At 39.9% G+C, this 14,951-nt stretch overlaps 1 protein-coding gene across 2 annotated transcripts; it reads right to left on the reverse strand.

The window, feature by feature from the left end:
• Nucleotides 1–1,226: 1,226 nt before the first annotated feature.
• On the reverse strand, nt 1,227–14,951 carry QNG1 (Q-nucleotide N-glycosylase 1). 2 transcript variants are annotated; one of them, XM_086685108.1, is made up of 4 exons: nt 14,817–14,951; nt 13,592–13,851; nt 5,961–6,156; nt 1,227–2,053 (listed from the first exon to the last, which is right to left on the reverse strand). In XM_086685108.1, exons 2-4 carry the CDS (start codon nt 13,763–13,765, stop codon nt 1,821–1,823), a joined length of 603 nt encoding a protein of 200 aa, XP_086541234.1. In that variant the 5' UTR covers nt 13,766–13,851; nt 14,817–14,951; the 3' UTR covers nt 1,227–1,820. The 2 variants fall into 2 exon arrangements, with proteins under 2 accessions (XP_086541234.1, XP_025787459.1); XM_025931674.2 differs by having other exon boundaries at nt 14,361–14,897.

The raw sequence follows: 14,951 nt of genomic DNA on the forward strand, positions 1-14,951 counted from the left end.
GGAGGGCTCTGATGAGGGGACTCCCGGGGCTGTGCACATGCACATTAACTATCTTTCAGAGGGTGTGTAGAATGAATCAACACAATCAAAACAAGAGACAAAAATCAAAAAAAAAAAAAAAAATTCCAGATCCTATTTCGATATTCTTATCTTCCAGAATGCCAGTGGCCAGCTCCACATTCATTATGTTCCCCAGACTACCCTCAAATCCATCAAGAGTGGTTATCCTTGCACCAGACCCACAAAACCAAGAATGTTAGAACATTACTATTTTGCAATCCCCAGTGAAATAATAGGTCTGCAAATTGATCAGCAGCTGTTAAACACATCAGGTGAAATGTTATTTAAATTCTTAGTCTGTATCAGGTATGAAAATTCCAAAATCCAGGCATGGTGGTGAAAACTTGCTATTTGCCGATATCCATCCATACTTCTTCCAGAGCTTAGCTGGTACACAACGCCTAGAATACGGACTACTTTCCTGCCCTCTCTGGCAGTGAGTTGTGGTCATATGACTAAGTTCTAGTCGGTGACACGAAAGCAAAAACGCATGTGGTAGCTGCTAGAACCTTCCTGGCAACACTTGCACTCTTCAGCTTCATTGCTTCTTAAGTCCTGCTGCCTAGATTAGAATGCAGTCATTTTGGGTCATGAGTCCCAGCTATGCCCAGTGGCACAAGAGCTGCCCTGCAGCTGCCCTGCAGACTTCCCCTTTGATGTCTCTGGCCAGAATGAGATTAGATACCCACTACTAAAGCAATCACAGGCAGAGGATAGGATTATCACGAGTAAACCATTCATATTCAGTAGGGTCCACCTTTGGAAATGGGGATGGGATCACCTTCCCCGAGTCACGGTAGGGGAGGGGTGGAAACAGGACGGTGGTACAAGTTGTGCAGTGCACAACAAAGGGGGCTGGGAGGGGTGTGCACCTTCACTCATTGCCACTTGTAGGATTATTATGATCAATTTTCAGCAGATGGCAGTAAAGTGCTTGGGGAAAGGATGTCTTTTTTCTCATTCACACAAAGTCAGGGTGAGCTGACAAGGTTGGTAACTAACAAAAACCAAGATTGCGTTGGAAGGAAGGTGGGGGGGGTAAAGGTGGGAAATGAGTGCTTGGTAGATACTGAGATTTCTGTAACATAAAGTAAATAATCAAATCTGTAAACCTTTTAAAATTATATGTAGTAAATTCTATTTTAATGAAATAATCCATTCCAGGCTTACAAAAAATTTTTAAAATCTTTATTCAATTTCAGTATAATGGCTCTGGGGAAAAAAAAAAAAAGAATTCTAGACAGATATCCTAAGCTGCAAAACCCACTGTCAATACCAATAAAACGTTTAAAATTAGCTGTCAAGATTGATTTGTATGAGAGCAGCAGCATTCAGACAGCAAAGACCCTACCCACCCCCCCACCCCCCATCATATCACATGATTAAGGTATGTAGGAAATTACTACATCTTGAGGAAAAATACCAGTTGAATGGATGAAATATTATCACTGAAGAGTAATCACATTATAAAGCATGATTCATTTTAAGAAATCTGAGATTTAAAGAAAGCATTACAGTTCCTTCACACTCCTGTCATATGTCCACAGAAAGAGAAAATATGACCAAAACTCAACAAGAAGGCAAAGTTGGGAATACAGAGTGATACGTCAGGAAACATTTTTTTTTTTTAAGTGAGACTTGGTAATTTTCTTGTTGCTATAACCTCTGCCACCTTCTCTTAGTACCAAGGCACAACTGTACAAGTGATTATGGGATATAAAAATGCAAGGAGTTTTCTTTGGGTCAGTTTACACTTTGGATCAGTAATAAATACAACGCGTGTGATGAAACGGAATTCCCTTCATATCTTCCCTGTGGTCACGGGCATAGTCCCACAAGTAATAATCCAGAAGAATGGAATTGATCTCGCCACTGGTTTTTTCACCCTTGTTTTCAATAAGCTCCAGAAGACAATCCCGGATCAGTTCAACACACCACAGTGAGCACCCTCTGATTTCCACCTCTTGCCTATTCCCATACGAGAGCATTTCTCCTGCAAGGGGGGAAAAACAGAGCAGGAAGTACTAAGTCAGTGATATAAAATCTACTTAGACTTTAAACCACTTCTAAAATAGGCATTAATTCTAAATTACAAGTTCCACAAGAGCAGGGACCATGTCTGGCTTGTCCTAATATTCCTGGGACCTAGCATAGCACCTTGTACATACTAGCTCCCCAATAAATATTTGCTACATGAATTTGGGGTAACCATAAATTTAAAAATATGATGACAAGATTATTAAATTCTTGAAAACAAAGGATTTAAAATTGGATTTGATAGCCAGGAAAAAAATTACAAAATTTGGAGGACTCCAAGGGGACCAAAAAAACAATACCTCCCTTCCCCACTTGAAAATTGAACATTGTTGGCGCACCTGGGTGGCTCAGAAGGCTGTGTCCGACTTCAGTTCAGGTCATGATCTCACAGCTTCTGAGTTTGAGCCCCGAATCGGTCTCTGTGCTGACAGCTCAGAGCCTGGAACCTGATTTGGATTCTGTGTCTCCCTCTCTCTCTGCACACCTTCCCCCCCCCCCCCCACGCTCTGTCTCTCTCTCTCTCTCTCTCTCTCAAAAGTAAATAAACATTTAAAAACAAATTGAACATTGTCTTAGGTACATCCTAAATGCATCAAGGAGAACCCAGGAAATCAAAGTTGTTAACCCGAGCAAGGAAAACCACCATTGTTCTTTGGATTCAGGATCATTCCACCAGCCCTGCCTTAATATGTAGCCAAGAGCTCCCATAGGACTTGCAGTCTCTCCAGTGCCCCACTCCGGGGTGTATCTGATCCTGCAGGATGTGCATTGACTATGTTTTGCCACTGAGACTAGAACTGGGCTCAACAACTGAACTGCCTGTAAGGATCAGAGAGACAGAGTAAGTGAAGGCAGCAGCCAGATGCAAACTGGTGAGGTAGAGAATGTGTGCTGCCCTATCTAAAGGTAAGTCCACATTTCTCTACTTTTACAAAAGTCAGAAAGCTTGATTTTCATGTGAAACCTGTCAAGTGTTAGTAACTAATTACAAGTGCTCAAAACACTGTCGAGTCCAGGGCACCTGGGTGGCTCAGTCCGTTAAGCAGCCAACTCTTGATTTCGTCTCAGGTCATGATGTCACAGTTTGTGAATTCAAGCCCTGCTTAGGGCTCTGAGCTGATGGCAGAGAGCCTTCTTGGACTCTCTCTCCCTCTCTCTCTCTCTGCCCCACCCTGCTCATGCTTGCTGGCTCTCTCTCTCTCTCTCTCTCTCTCTCTGTCAAAAATAAATAAACATTTAGAAACAAAACAAAACATGGTTGAGGACAAACAAAACACACCTGAGGGTTACATTTGGCCTCTGGCCACCAATCTGCACCCTAGCACAGAGCTTCAGAGTACCTAAGAGGCCCTGTGATCCACTGAAAAGTAGGGCAATGCCCCAGCCCCACTAGGTTCCACTCTGTCACCTCCAGTCTTAAATGGTATTGCTTAGGGGTGCCTGGGTGGCTTAGTCAGTTAAGCATCTGACTTTGGCTCTGGTCATGATCTCACGGTTCGTGAGTTTGAGCCCCATGTCGGGCTCTGTGCTGACAGCTCAGAGCCTGGAGCCTGCTTCGGATTCTGTGTCTCCCTCTCTCTCTACCCCACCTCTGCTTGCATTCTGTCTCTCTCTCATAAATGAGTAAACATTAAAAAACAAAATGGTGTTACTTATATCCACTCCATCCAGTAAATAACTATGTTGAACTGTGTCCCCCAAAAAGTCACATTCAAGTCTTAACTCCTGGTACATGTGAATGTGTCCTTACTTGTAAACAGGATCTTTGCAGATGTGATCAAGTTAAAATAAGGTCATACGGGATTAGGGTGGGCCTTAAATGCCATGACTGGTGTCAGCCCTAGAATCACAGTGAAGAGTATAAATTTAGCCAAATTGCACAGTATTTATAAATGGTTAAAAAAATATGCCTTTTGATGAAGAGGGGTTAAAGATAAAATGGACAGAAAAAACATCTAAATTCATACTACAGTGAAGAGACCACATTTATTTAAAAAAAAAAAAAAAAAGATAAAATGGACAGAAATCTGGGTAGGTCTTCCAAGGGCTGCCCTGGTGATATTCAGAAGAAAAGAGAGGAAAAACAATATAAGTGTGTAGCACAACTCAAATCTGGAAGAAGTATCATTGAAGGCCAGTTAAGGAAGGTTCTACCTCATCTAGTCAAGCTACCTGGTTCTAGATTTCACTTTAGTTTTTAAAACTTAGTGTACTATACTAGTGTGTACTCCTTTATGTTTATAGTTTGTTTCTCTAGTTTGCTAGGAAAGTACTTTTGGAAAAAAATCCAACTTTGCTTAAATAAACTAAGAGGCAGAGAAATTAGTTCGCGCTACGTCAGACTGGCTAAGGATGAAAGAACAAGCCTTTCAGAAGCTGGACAGTTGCAGCTGGATGCCTGGGAAATGGCCTTGGGAATTGAAGTGGACGGCACAAGAATGGTCAGACAACTTTGTTCAGCTATGCCGGTGATCCCTCCTCAGCAGGGTTTTCCTCACGGTAGCAGAGACAACTGGGTGCTACATACATTCAGAAGAAGACAGACAAATTATGAAGAGCTGGAAAAAGCTAGGCGGAGGAGGCAGCATTTGAGCTAAGCCCCTGCGGGTGTGTAGGATTTGAATTGGAAAAAAGAGAATTTGGGTGAGGGAAACCAGGCAAGAGCATGTTTACGGATAGGGGCGAGCAGTGTATACACCAAAAAAAAGATCAGCTGCATATGGCTACATGGAAAAGAAGCCCTGAATGCTTAAATGTTTAAGGTATCCAGCGATTAATGATCCAGGATGTGAGCATTACGACATAAAATAGCTTGTGATGTTTCAAATGAAGAAACAGAGGGACAAAATGGATGGCCCAAGGCAGCATAAAAAACTGGTAGAAACAACCACAGCAACAATGGTACCTTTATATTCTGTGTTATTCCTGTTTTGGGTGATTGAAATTTATTTCACAAGAGAAAGTTAGGCATAAAAACTACTTGCTTTTAAAAATAAAGAGTAGCTGAAAAGATTGCATCCCAAAGAGATAAATTAATGTGAAAATTATGTAATTATTTTTCTTATACACAGAAATGTTTAAAACACAAAAAGCTGGGGCACGTGGGTGGCTCAGTCAGTTAAGCATTCAGCTTCAGCTCAAGTCATGATCTCACGGTTCATGAGTTCGAGCCCCGCATTGGGCTCTCTGCTGTCAGTGTAGAGCCTGCTTCAGATCCTCTGTCTCCTTCTTTCTGCCCTTCCTCCATTTGCGTGCTCTCTCTCTCTCAAAAAATAAATAAATATTTTAAAAATTAAAAAAAAAAAACACCCAAAAGCTAATTTTCACACAATTATCTATACTCATCTATTATAATAAGGCTCCCACTCTTGAGAATGATTCCTCAAATCCAATAATGGTAAATAAATAAGCCTAGAAAAGTGAGTCACTTAAGCAAGGTAACCCAGCGGCAGACCCTGGGGACTCCTGACTTGAAACCCACTGCATATTCCCTATCTCTCAGCCCACCTCATATTTCACAATATAGTGTGCTCTTCAGTGCTTAACTAACACTCTTCAGATACTGCACCTTTAGGACTTCAGTGTTGCACACCTTCATGTCAAAGAAATTTGGGTTTCATTTTATTGTGAGTCCCTGAAATTATAATGTCAAACGGCACAATTTCCTACAATATCCATATTCCATTGCAGTGTAAACAACAACCAAAAGCAATTTTCTCTGTATTTCAATTACCCTGGCATTTTTCTTTACATGTGCTTTTAAACACTAAACAGTGCTTTTTTATTTTTATTTTTTTAAAGGAAAGGAGAACTTCTATGAAAGAAACTAGATAAGAAAGACCGTCTTAATTAAGTTGGCAAACCTTTGAGAAGCTTCTCCAGTAGTTCCTTTGAGTATTTCAGGGCTCCCAGGTGCACAAGAACCTGAGGTAATCTATAGTCAGCAAACATGGTGATACTGGAGATGTCCTTAAAGCAGCCGTCTCCTTCTCCCTCTAACACACTCCACGTATCTGCCACGAGGATTTGGGCCCGTTTGTAGAAAGAAATTTTCTTCCCCTGATGAATGAAAAAGATATAAATGCTACCTGGGTATCTGAAAGCTTTATGCATGCTATAAAAAGAAAGGCACACATTGAAAACATTTTTCAAGGGTGCAATAATTTTACTGTTGGTGAGAATTTATAGACCTTGACTAGAAGAAAAAGGGAGTCTAATAAATATTAAATTATCTTTCACTCCAAATTTACTTCCTAGATTTTTCAAGGCACATAAAATATAATTGTGGTAATTGTGGTATTATTTAGTGTTCCTTTTCAATGACATTACTTCACATACATATTTCTGCACCACTCTAACCCACCTGCTTATTCTTTTTAATGGCTAGACAGTATTTATTTAGACAGTTTCTTAAATTTTTCTGATTAGAACATAATTCCCATTAATTGTGTAAAATACAGAAGAGTATAAAGAGGAAAACAATCATCCTTAAACTCACCTCTGAAGAGAATCACAACATTCATTTTTTTAACTATTATCTTTCAGATTAACTTACTTCAGAGATAAAGACATAACTGCTGAACAGCCAGAATTTATCAAGCCTACCTTTCTGGAAACAGTCAATATCAATTTGTAAACCCACAGAACAAAACTACCTTCCAATTATATTTACACAAGGAAGAAACAAATTTAGCCATGCATTATAGGATATCGGGTTATAATTTAACTAAAAAGTTCTCCATAAAAGTACAAATACAGATCAGCATAAACTATGGAAAAACACAGATAATTAGAATCTACTCCTAGTCCTAATACCAAAGGTAATAATCTCAAATCATCTTTTATAACTGCTTGTCTGCTAAAGGAAAATAATCAGTATTACTGGCTCCCAAAATTTGTCCTGACCACCTTGGAGAATGTGTTAAGTAAGAGAATGGAAGTAAGTAAAAAATGAAATTAAATTCTTCAAGGAAAGGCTCCATGTGAAAATTCCTTAGGATGATAATACAGATTCCTTTACTTACAAGCAAAACAAAACAAAACCAAAAAACACTTCCAATGATACTTTGTCCCAGTGAGAAATAACATTGCCTGACCTTAAGGTATACCCACTGCAATCAATCCAGACCTACTTTTACTAAGTAAATTGTTTAAGGCCACCTTTAAGAAATTCAGTATTTTGTTTTCCAGGGCAAACACATATGCTCATTTTCTGACATGATGTAAAGTCTGTAAATTAAATTGAATGCTGCGGGGGGGGGGGGGGGGAGTGGAACAAATCACCATTAAGAAGTATCCCTACATAGTTTGGGAATAACATTCCCAAACCTATCAAAATATGACAGGCTGGCAATTGTTGGACTGGACTTACATTTGGGAACTAGGTTTATATTCAAGTCTAGTATATTGACGAGCAAGACATAAAAGTTAATATACAAAACAAAATTGTGGGGGCACCTGGGTGGTTCAGTCGGTTAAGCGTCTGACTCTTGATTTTATCTCAGGTCACGATTTCAGTTTATGAGATCTAACCCTGTGTCAGGGTCTGCGCCGACAGTGCAGAGCCTGCTTGGGATTCTGACTCTCACTCTCTGCCCCTCCCTCACTCGCACACGTGCTCTTTCTCAAATTAAGTAAAAAACATTAACATTTTTTTAAAAAACAAAATAGAAGAAAACCCAGAATAAAATTGGATATCAGACACAATTAATACATCATGCTTTCTGTAATAGATAAAAGCTATTGTCTCCTGTTTTTAACAAGATTCACAGATCAAACTAGAAAAATATAAGAACCAGACTTATGTAACAAAATCAGTGCTAGCATGGAACAAAACATAAATTGTCACATCATGACCACTGTTGCCATGGTAGCCAACTAGGATATCACAAAGATTAGATTATAATACCTTAAAATAAAAAAACAAAACAAAAGATTCAAGTGAGGAATCTAAAAACAAATTCAAGTCATCAATAAAACATTTTCTTAACAAGCTGATACGGTTTGAGTAATCAAATGATTTTAGTAATCAGAGTCTTCATGTCTAAAATATTAATTGATCTCACTGAAAATACCAGCAAATCCAAAATGACAATTCTCTATGTGTTCTATAATATTTCTTTGTGAATATTTTCAAAATAGTAACTTCATAAAAAATTATCAATGAAAAAAATCCATGACCATGAGTTGATTTTCTTCAACAAATTTATCATGAACAAATTAGAAAGGTCAAAAATTACAAATGTTTAAAAGAAACATAAAATGTTATTGATTAAAGTATCAAAAAAGTTCTTGTTTTCATGTATGTTTATCAGTATGTCAGAGTAAAGACTATCACCTAAGGAAAGCAATTTATTAGGACTTTTAACATGGTTACCAAATAATCTAATTCAGAGCTGCTTCGGAAGTACATATACAGTATCTGAATTCTAAAGCTTCTTGACTGACTCTAGAATACAGCCGGGTTAGGAAATCCCTAATCTAAATCTGTCTGCATTTAAACTTTCTAATTTTATCAGTTTATTTATAATGTTTAAAAACACAAATGATAATCTCAGTAAATAAATATCGACGAAAAACAATTATGACTATTTTATGCAACTTTTTAAAGATTTAAAAACATAGCAACCAATACCATAACCATGTTATGAAGGGGCCGGGAAAAGGGCATTCTCATATGCTGCTGCTGATCATCTTTGTTATTATCTTTTTGGAGAACCGTTAGCAATTTTATGTATTACAAGTCTGAAAATCCAGGCCATGCTCTGACTCAGCAATTCCACTACTAGGATTCCATTCTAAGAAAATAATTACAAGTGTTAAATTATTGTGCAGTATTGCTTATTATCACATACAACTGAAAACAACAAGACATAAAATTCAATTTAAAAAATAAAACTGTGGGGGTGCCTGGGTTGGCTCAGTCGGCTAAGCTTCCGACTTCAGCTCAGGTCACGATCTCGCAGTTCGTGGGTTCGAGCCCCGCGTCGGGCTCTGTGCTGACAGCTCAGAGCCTGGAGCCTGCTTCAGATTCTGTGTCTCCCTCTCTCTCTGACCCTCTCCCGTTCATGCTCTATCTCTCTCTGTCTCAAAAATAAATAAACGTTAAAAAAAAATTTTTTTTTAAATAAAAAATAAAACTGTGTATCAAATAGAATTACTGTGGTAAAATAGTTGGGCAAATAAATATGGGATTAGATAGCCATACAGTGGAATACTGTGAAGTCATTAAAAATGGTACTATGCGAGGTGTGTGGGTGGCTCAGTTGGTTAAGCATCTAACTTTGGCTCAGGTCATGATCTCATGGTTTGTGGATTCAAGACCCACATTGGGCTCTGCATTGACAGCATGGAGCCTGCTTGGGATTCTCTCTTTCCCTCTCTCTCTGCCCCTCCCCCACTCACGCTTTCTCTCTCTCTCTCTCTTCTCTCTCGTAAAAATAAGCTTTAAAAATATTTTTTTAATGGAAAAAAATTGTGCTGTGAAAGAACTGACATAGAAAAGATGTTCATATGTTGACTTTTAAAAGTTTATACAGCATGATCCTAACTGTCCCCAGCCCATGGTATAGACATTCACACAAACACACACATGTAGAAAGACCAAATTATGAATAGTGATTACCTCCTGGTAGAATAGAGACTGCTTCTCTGTACTTTTCAAATGCTATAATAAACATGTTATACTCTTGCAATTAGAAAATTCTAAAACATGAATAAAAACATACATTTGATTTTAACGCTTTCTGAAATTCAAAAGTAGTCCCAAAAGGTCCAGATTCCTCCAGATTTGGAGTTAACTTCTCAAAGTACTTCAATTATTTACGTATCTTTTATTTAATTAACTAACTTTTGAAGATTTTACTTTTAAGCAATCTCCATACCCAATGAGGGGCTCAAACTTACAACCCCAAGATCAAGAATTACACACCCCAGGTGCCCCTTATTATTTACATATCTTTTTTTAAATTTTTTATGTTATTTATTTATCCATTTTTACTTTAGAGAGAGAGCGAGTACAAGTGGACAAGAGGGGCAGAAAGGAGAGAGAAAGAGAGAATCTTAAGTAGGCTCCATGCCCAGCACCAAGCACAACACGGGGCTCTCCAGCCCACAATCCTGGGATCATGACCTGAGCAGAAATCAACAGTCCAACGATCAGGATGCCTGGGTGGCTCAGTCGGTTAAGTGTCCAACTTCAGCTCAGGTCATGATTTCATGGGTCATGAGTTTGAGCCCACGTCAGGCTCTGTGCCAACAGCTTGGAGCCTGGAGTCTGCTTCGGATTCTCTGTCTCACTCCTCTCTGTCCCTCCCCCACTCACGCTCTGTCTCTCTCTCTCTCTCTCTCTCTCAAAAATATACATTAAAAGAAAAAATTTAAAAAGGAAAAAGAGTCAGGGCTCAACTGATTGAGACACTCAGGCGACCCTATTTATGTATCTTTTCAATGAATATGTAAAGATAACTATAAAATGGACAAATTGAAGCATTTAGTGAGTACCCACTACGTGCTCAGCATCATGTTAGAAATCATAGGAAATATGCTGCTTTTGGGTAACACTAATGACAATCTTTTGGAAAAAAATGAAAAAGTGTAATACTCCTTTAAGAAAGTATCAGAATCCTTAAGTATGATTTTTGTTACTTTTGGGGGATTTTTTTTATAAGAATGTTTTCTTTTTACTTTTTTATAATTTTTTAAGTGTTTATTTATTTTTTAGATGGAGAGAGAGACAGAGCACGAGCAGGAGAGAAGAGAGAGGGAGACAGAATCCAAAGCAGGCTCCAGGCTCTGACCTGTCAGCACAGAGCCCAATGAGGGGCTCGAACTCATGAACCTCAAGATCATGACCTGAGCCAACCAAAGTTGGACGCTTAACTGACTCAGCCACCCAGGCGCCCCTATAAGAATGTATTCTAAAAATAAGTACTGATGGGAAATGGTTCAGGTACTAATATTCATTTTAAAATGTCAGCCTTAAAATTAATCTATACTCTGGTACAATTTTTAAAAATTGAGGGGCACCTGGGTGGTTTGGTCGGTTGACCATCGGACTCTTCATTTCAGCTCAGGTCATGATCTCACAGTTCACGTGCGGCTCTGCGCCGACAGCAGGGAGCCTGCTTCAGATTGTCTCCCTCTTTCTCTCTGCTCCTGCCCCTGCTGACACACGTGCACAAGTGCTTGTTCACTTGTACTCTGTCTCTCTCAAAATAAATAAACCTTTAAAAACATTTTGAGCTTTTCAGCAAAGCAAACCATGTTTCAAATAAAATAGAAACTCAGCACATTTGCTTACTAACTTGGAATTATAAGCTACAAAAAAAGTTTACTCTTTCTTCCACAAAAACAAAAACTCACGACAACTTCAAAGCAAACTATATGCTATCATGAGTTTATTCCATTCTGAAATCATGTTAAATTTACTCTTAGCCCTTTCTACAACCATGTCGATTCTGGAATACATGGATTCTTAGCCACCTTTGATTTCGTTTATACACTAATACATTTAGATGGCCTGAAGGATGCACCAAGGAACTTGATCCACAATTTCTTTAAAAAAGGCTGGGGGCACCTGGGTGGCGCAGTCGGTTAAGCGTCCGACTTCAGCCAGGTCACGATCTTGCGGTCCGTGAGTTCGAGCCCCGCGTCGGGCTCTGGGCTGATGGCTCAGAGCCTGGAGCCTGTTTCCGATTCTGTGTCTCCCTCTCTCTCTGCCCCTCCCCCGTTCATGCTCTGTCTCTCTCTGTCCCGAAAATAAATAAACGTTGAAAAAAAAAAAATTTTTAAAAAGGCTGAAATGACACACTTTAAAGACAAAGATAAATCTCAAAGTAACCTCTGCATTAGCAAAATGCTTAGAACAAAATGAAATTCAGCAGTGGCCTAGGGCTTCTTTTCTAGGAACTGCCTCTGCCCCACTCAAAGCCCCTGCAGCCGCACGTAATTGGTCATAATCCATGCCAATTCAATCAGCGTTTGACCAGGAATTTTAGAAGGTACCTGAGAGAGGGTGTCTACTTCTCCCTCTCTCTCTGGTGGCTGAAGCAATAGGATACAAATTCATGAACCTTTTCTACTTCATGGAGAAAGCCAGCCTGCAGTCAGAGAAATATGGAGCCAAAAGAAACAGAGACTGAATCCTGATGGCACTGAGTCCCTGACCCTAGGTGTTCCTATTCCTAATACCCATCCCAAATTCTTCATTTTGCTTAAGCTTTTTATAGTTTTGTGTCTGTCTCTTGCAATTAAAAGAATCTTAACAACACCACCACCACCAACAACAAAGGAATCTTAACATATATAACCAAGCATCTCTCACTTTACAGGAGAATTGAAATGCTAGCTATTTATTTCCTGACTAAGTGAAATAAAATAAACCAGTTAACCTTTCTGTTTAGACTTTGGTTCCTGGTCTGCAAACAGGACAATAATGATCCTTGTCCTTAGGCCCACAGAGCTCTTCTATGGATCAAATGAGAGTGTACAGACAAACACCCTGTAAATCATAAAGAGCAATTTAAACAATATTATTGGTAATTGTTGTTAGTTGTTGAATTGTGATTTCAAAAGGGTAGCTTAAAAATGTCAATGTGACTTAAGCATTCTTTAACTTATTCAATAGATTTATATTATGCGATTCCTCTCAAGTTGCTTTCACTTCTATGTCACAGTGACATAAAATATACAATGATAACAAATTCTAAAAGAATTTTACAAAAACAGGGGCACCTTGGTGGCTCAGTCAGTTGAGTGTCCGACTTCACCTCGGTTCATGATCTCACAGTTCATGAGTTTGAGCCCCATGTCGGGCTCTCTGCTTACAGCTCAGAGCCTGGAGCCTGCTTCAGATTGTGTGTGTGTGTGTGTGTGTGTGTGTGTCCCTCCCCCACTTGTGTGTGTGCATGCTCTCTCTCTCTCTCTATTAAAAATAAATGAACCTTAAAAAAATTTTTACAAAAACAGACTCTGGGTGTATATTGGGAGGGTATACCAAATGTTAGCCATTTTAAAAGTACATCATCTATTTAAAGTAAATAAAGAAAATAACACTGTTAAAGTACTCTGTGTGAAAAAGAAAACACACAATATGTATATATACATTAGATCTGCCAAAAATTACTTTTTATTAGAGAGAATTTAGAAATATTTTCTGATTTTCATCCAATGAACTAAATTTTTGGAAGTTCCAGAAGGTCCTCATTATTCCTCAGTAGCAACATCATATTGAAGGTCCAGTGTTTTTTATGTTTGAAACATTTTAAAAGGACAAAGAAAAAGGAACAAAAGAATAAAGGAAACACACTAACTAGAAAACATAAAAGAAGTAACCTCTTTGAAACACTACTTAACAATTTTGTTCCTGTTCCTTGTCCACAAGGAAGGAACTTCAAATTTTAAGTGTTTATTCTCAAAAGTAGTTCTGGAAGTAAAAGAGTTAACTAGGAGAAGATAATTAAGAATTCTAAAATCTCCAACAGAAGCAACTCACCTCATACTGAGTCACATCTCTGTAAGAAGGAAAGCTTTCGACTACCAGGTGCATTAACTTCTGAGCGCTTTTTTCACTTTTTCGGACACAATTAAGAAAAGAGCCTTCAAACTTCTCAAGCAGAATTTTCCCGGTTTCATTAAGAATCCGATGCCTCTCTTCTATCAAAGGCATGGGAACGTCCGTGTCAGAACGGAATATGTGCTGAACCTGATCCAGGGTCACTGTGGCATAGTAGGAAGCACTAGTTATCGGGATCCCTTAGGGAGAAAAGAAAATGCAGAGGAACAATGTCATACTTTTATATTCATTAGACCCTAGCTTTTACAACATACAATAGGAGAGCAAATGAGTGTTACAGGAATGCACGAAAAGTGGATGAAGAATTTAAAAATCAGAAGCATTTTTTATTTACTCATCTGTATTTATTCATCCGTTTCTAACAATTGTCATATTACATCAGATGTATTTTGACTGCATAAAATGTTATAGGTGTCCCTTTGTTCTTCAGATGTCATCAAAGTGACATTCTTTAGAAAACTGACTTTTATTCTTAGCTGTGCTGATGATAAACATTAGGATCATTTCTCACTGAGAATGGACTTATAGCCAGCCTCCTCTCACACTTCTATTTTAAACAGAGAAGAACTGCTTCACTTTAAGCAATGAAGAACTTCAAGTTCGCCGTATTAACCCAGACGCTGGACCCGCTCCTTGGGACCCTCCCGCTGAACCGAACCCTGCCTCAGGTCTGACAGGGGGCACCAACCTTCGTCGAGGGCTCTGTTGACCGCGGCGCACAGGGACCAGTACCCGCTGTACGTTTTCCCCCTGTACCCCACCAGACATTTGTGCTCCTCATGCTCCGACCAGAAGGAGAAGTTGAGCGTGTCTGTCACGAACACCCAGTTGACCGCGGCCTCGTCGGCCGCCCTGGGATTCAGCTCGTGAAGGGCCTTCCAGCCCCCCAGGCGCAGCTCGGGCCCCGAGGCCTTGGCGAGCAGCAGCTTGGCCACCCTCCGCACGCCTCCGCCGTCGATGAACACATCCCGACTGTTCTCTGCAATGAATTTTGCAGACTCCCTGGGAGGAAGGGGCCCGTCCATTCCGCCCCTCCCTTTGGGACTGGGGAACGTCGCTTTCACCCGCCGGCTGGCCAAACTCGCTTCCCTCTCTGAGCGGGGGAAGGGCGCGGGTCCCTCCGCAGCTCTCCTTTCCTGCTCACCGTGGGATCGCTGCCCTAACGGGGTACCGCCCTCGCCCAGCCGCACTGAAACCGGACAGGGCGGCCGTGTTCTGGGGCCCCTCCCTCCACCGCACTCCCAGGCTGAACAGCGGAGGCCACGGGGCCGTGCCCCCG

This window comes from Puma concolor, chromosome D4, assembly GCF_028749965.1.
Source record: "Puma concolor isolate L17-30 chromosome D4, mPumCon1.1.hap2, whole genome shotgun sequence".
NCBI lineage: Eukaryota > Metazoa > Chordata > Mammalia > Carnivora > Felidae > Puma > Puma concolor.

Excerpts from the sequence above, each read along its gene's own strand:
- QNG1 (XM_025931674.2), bottom strand. The coding sequence starts at position 14,697 with ATGGACGGGCCCCTTCCTCCCAGGGAGTCTGCAAAATTCATTGCAGAG. Across the intron at positions 6,157-13,591 it reads GAGATGTGACTCAGTATGAG|GGGAAGAAAATTTCTTTCTA; the intron begins GTGAGTTGCTTC and ends TTCATTCATCAG. Across the intron at positions 2,054-5,960 it reads ACTGGAGAAGCTTCTCAAAG|GAGAAATGCTCTCGTATGGG; the intron begins GTTTGCCAACTT and ends CCCCCCTTGCAG.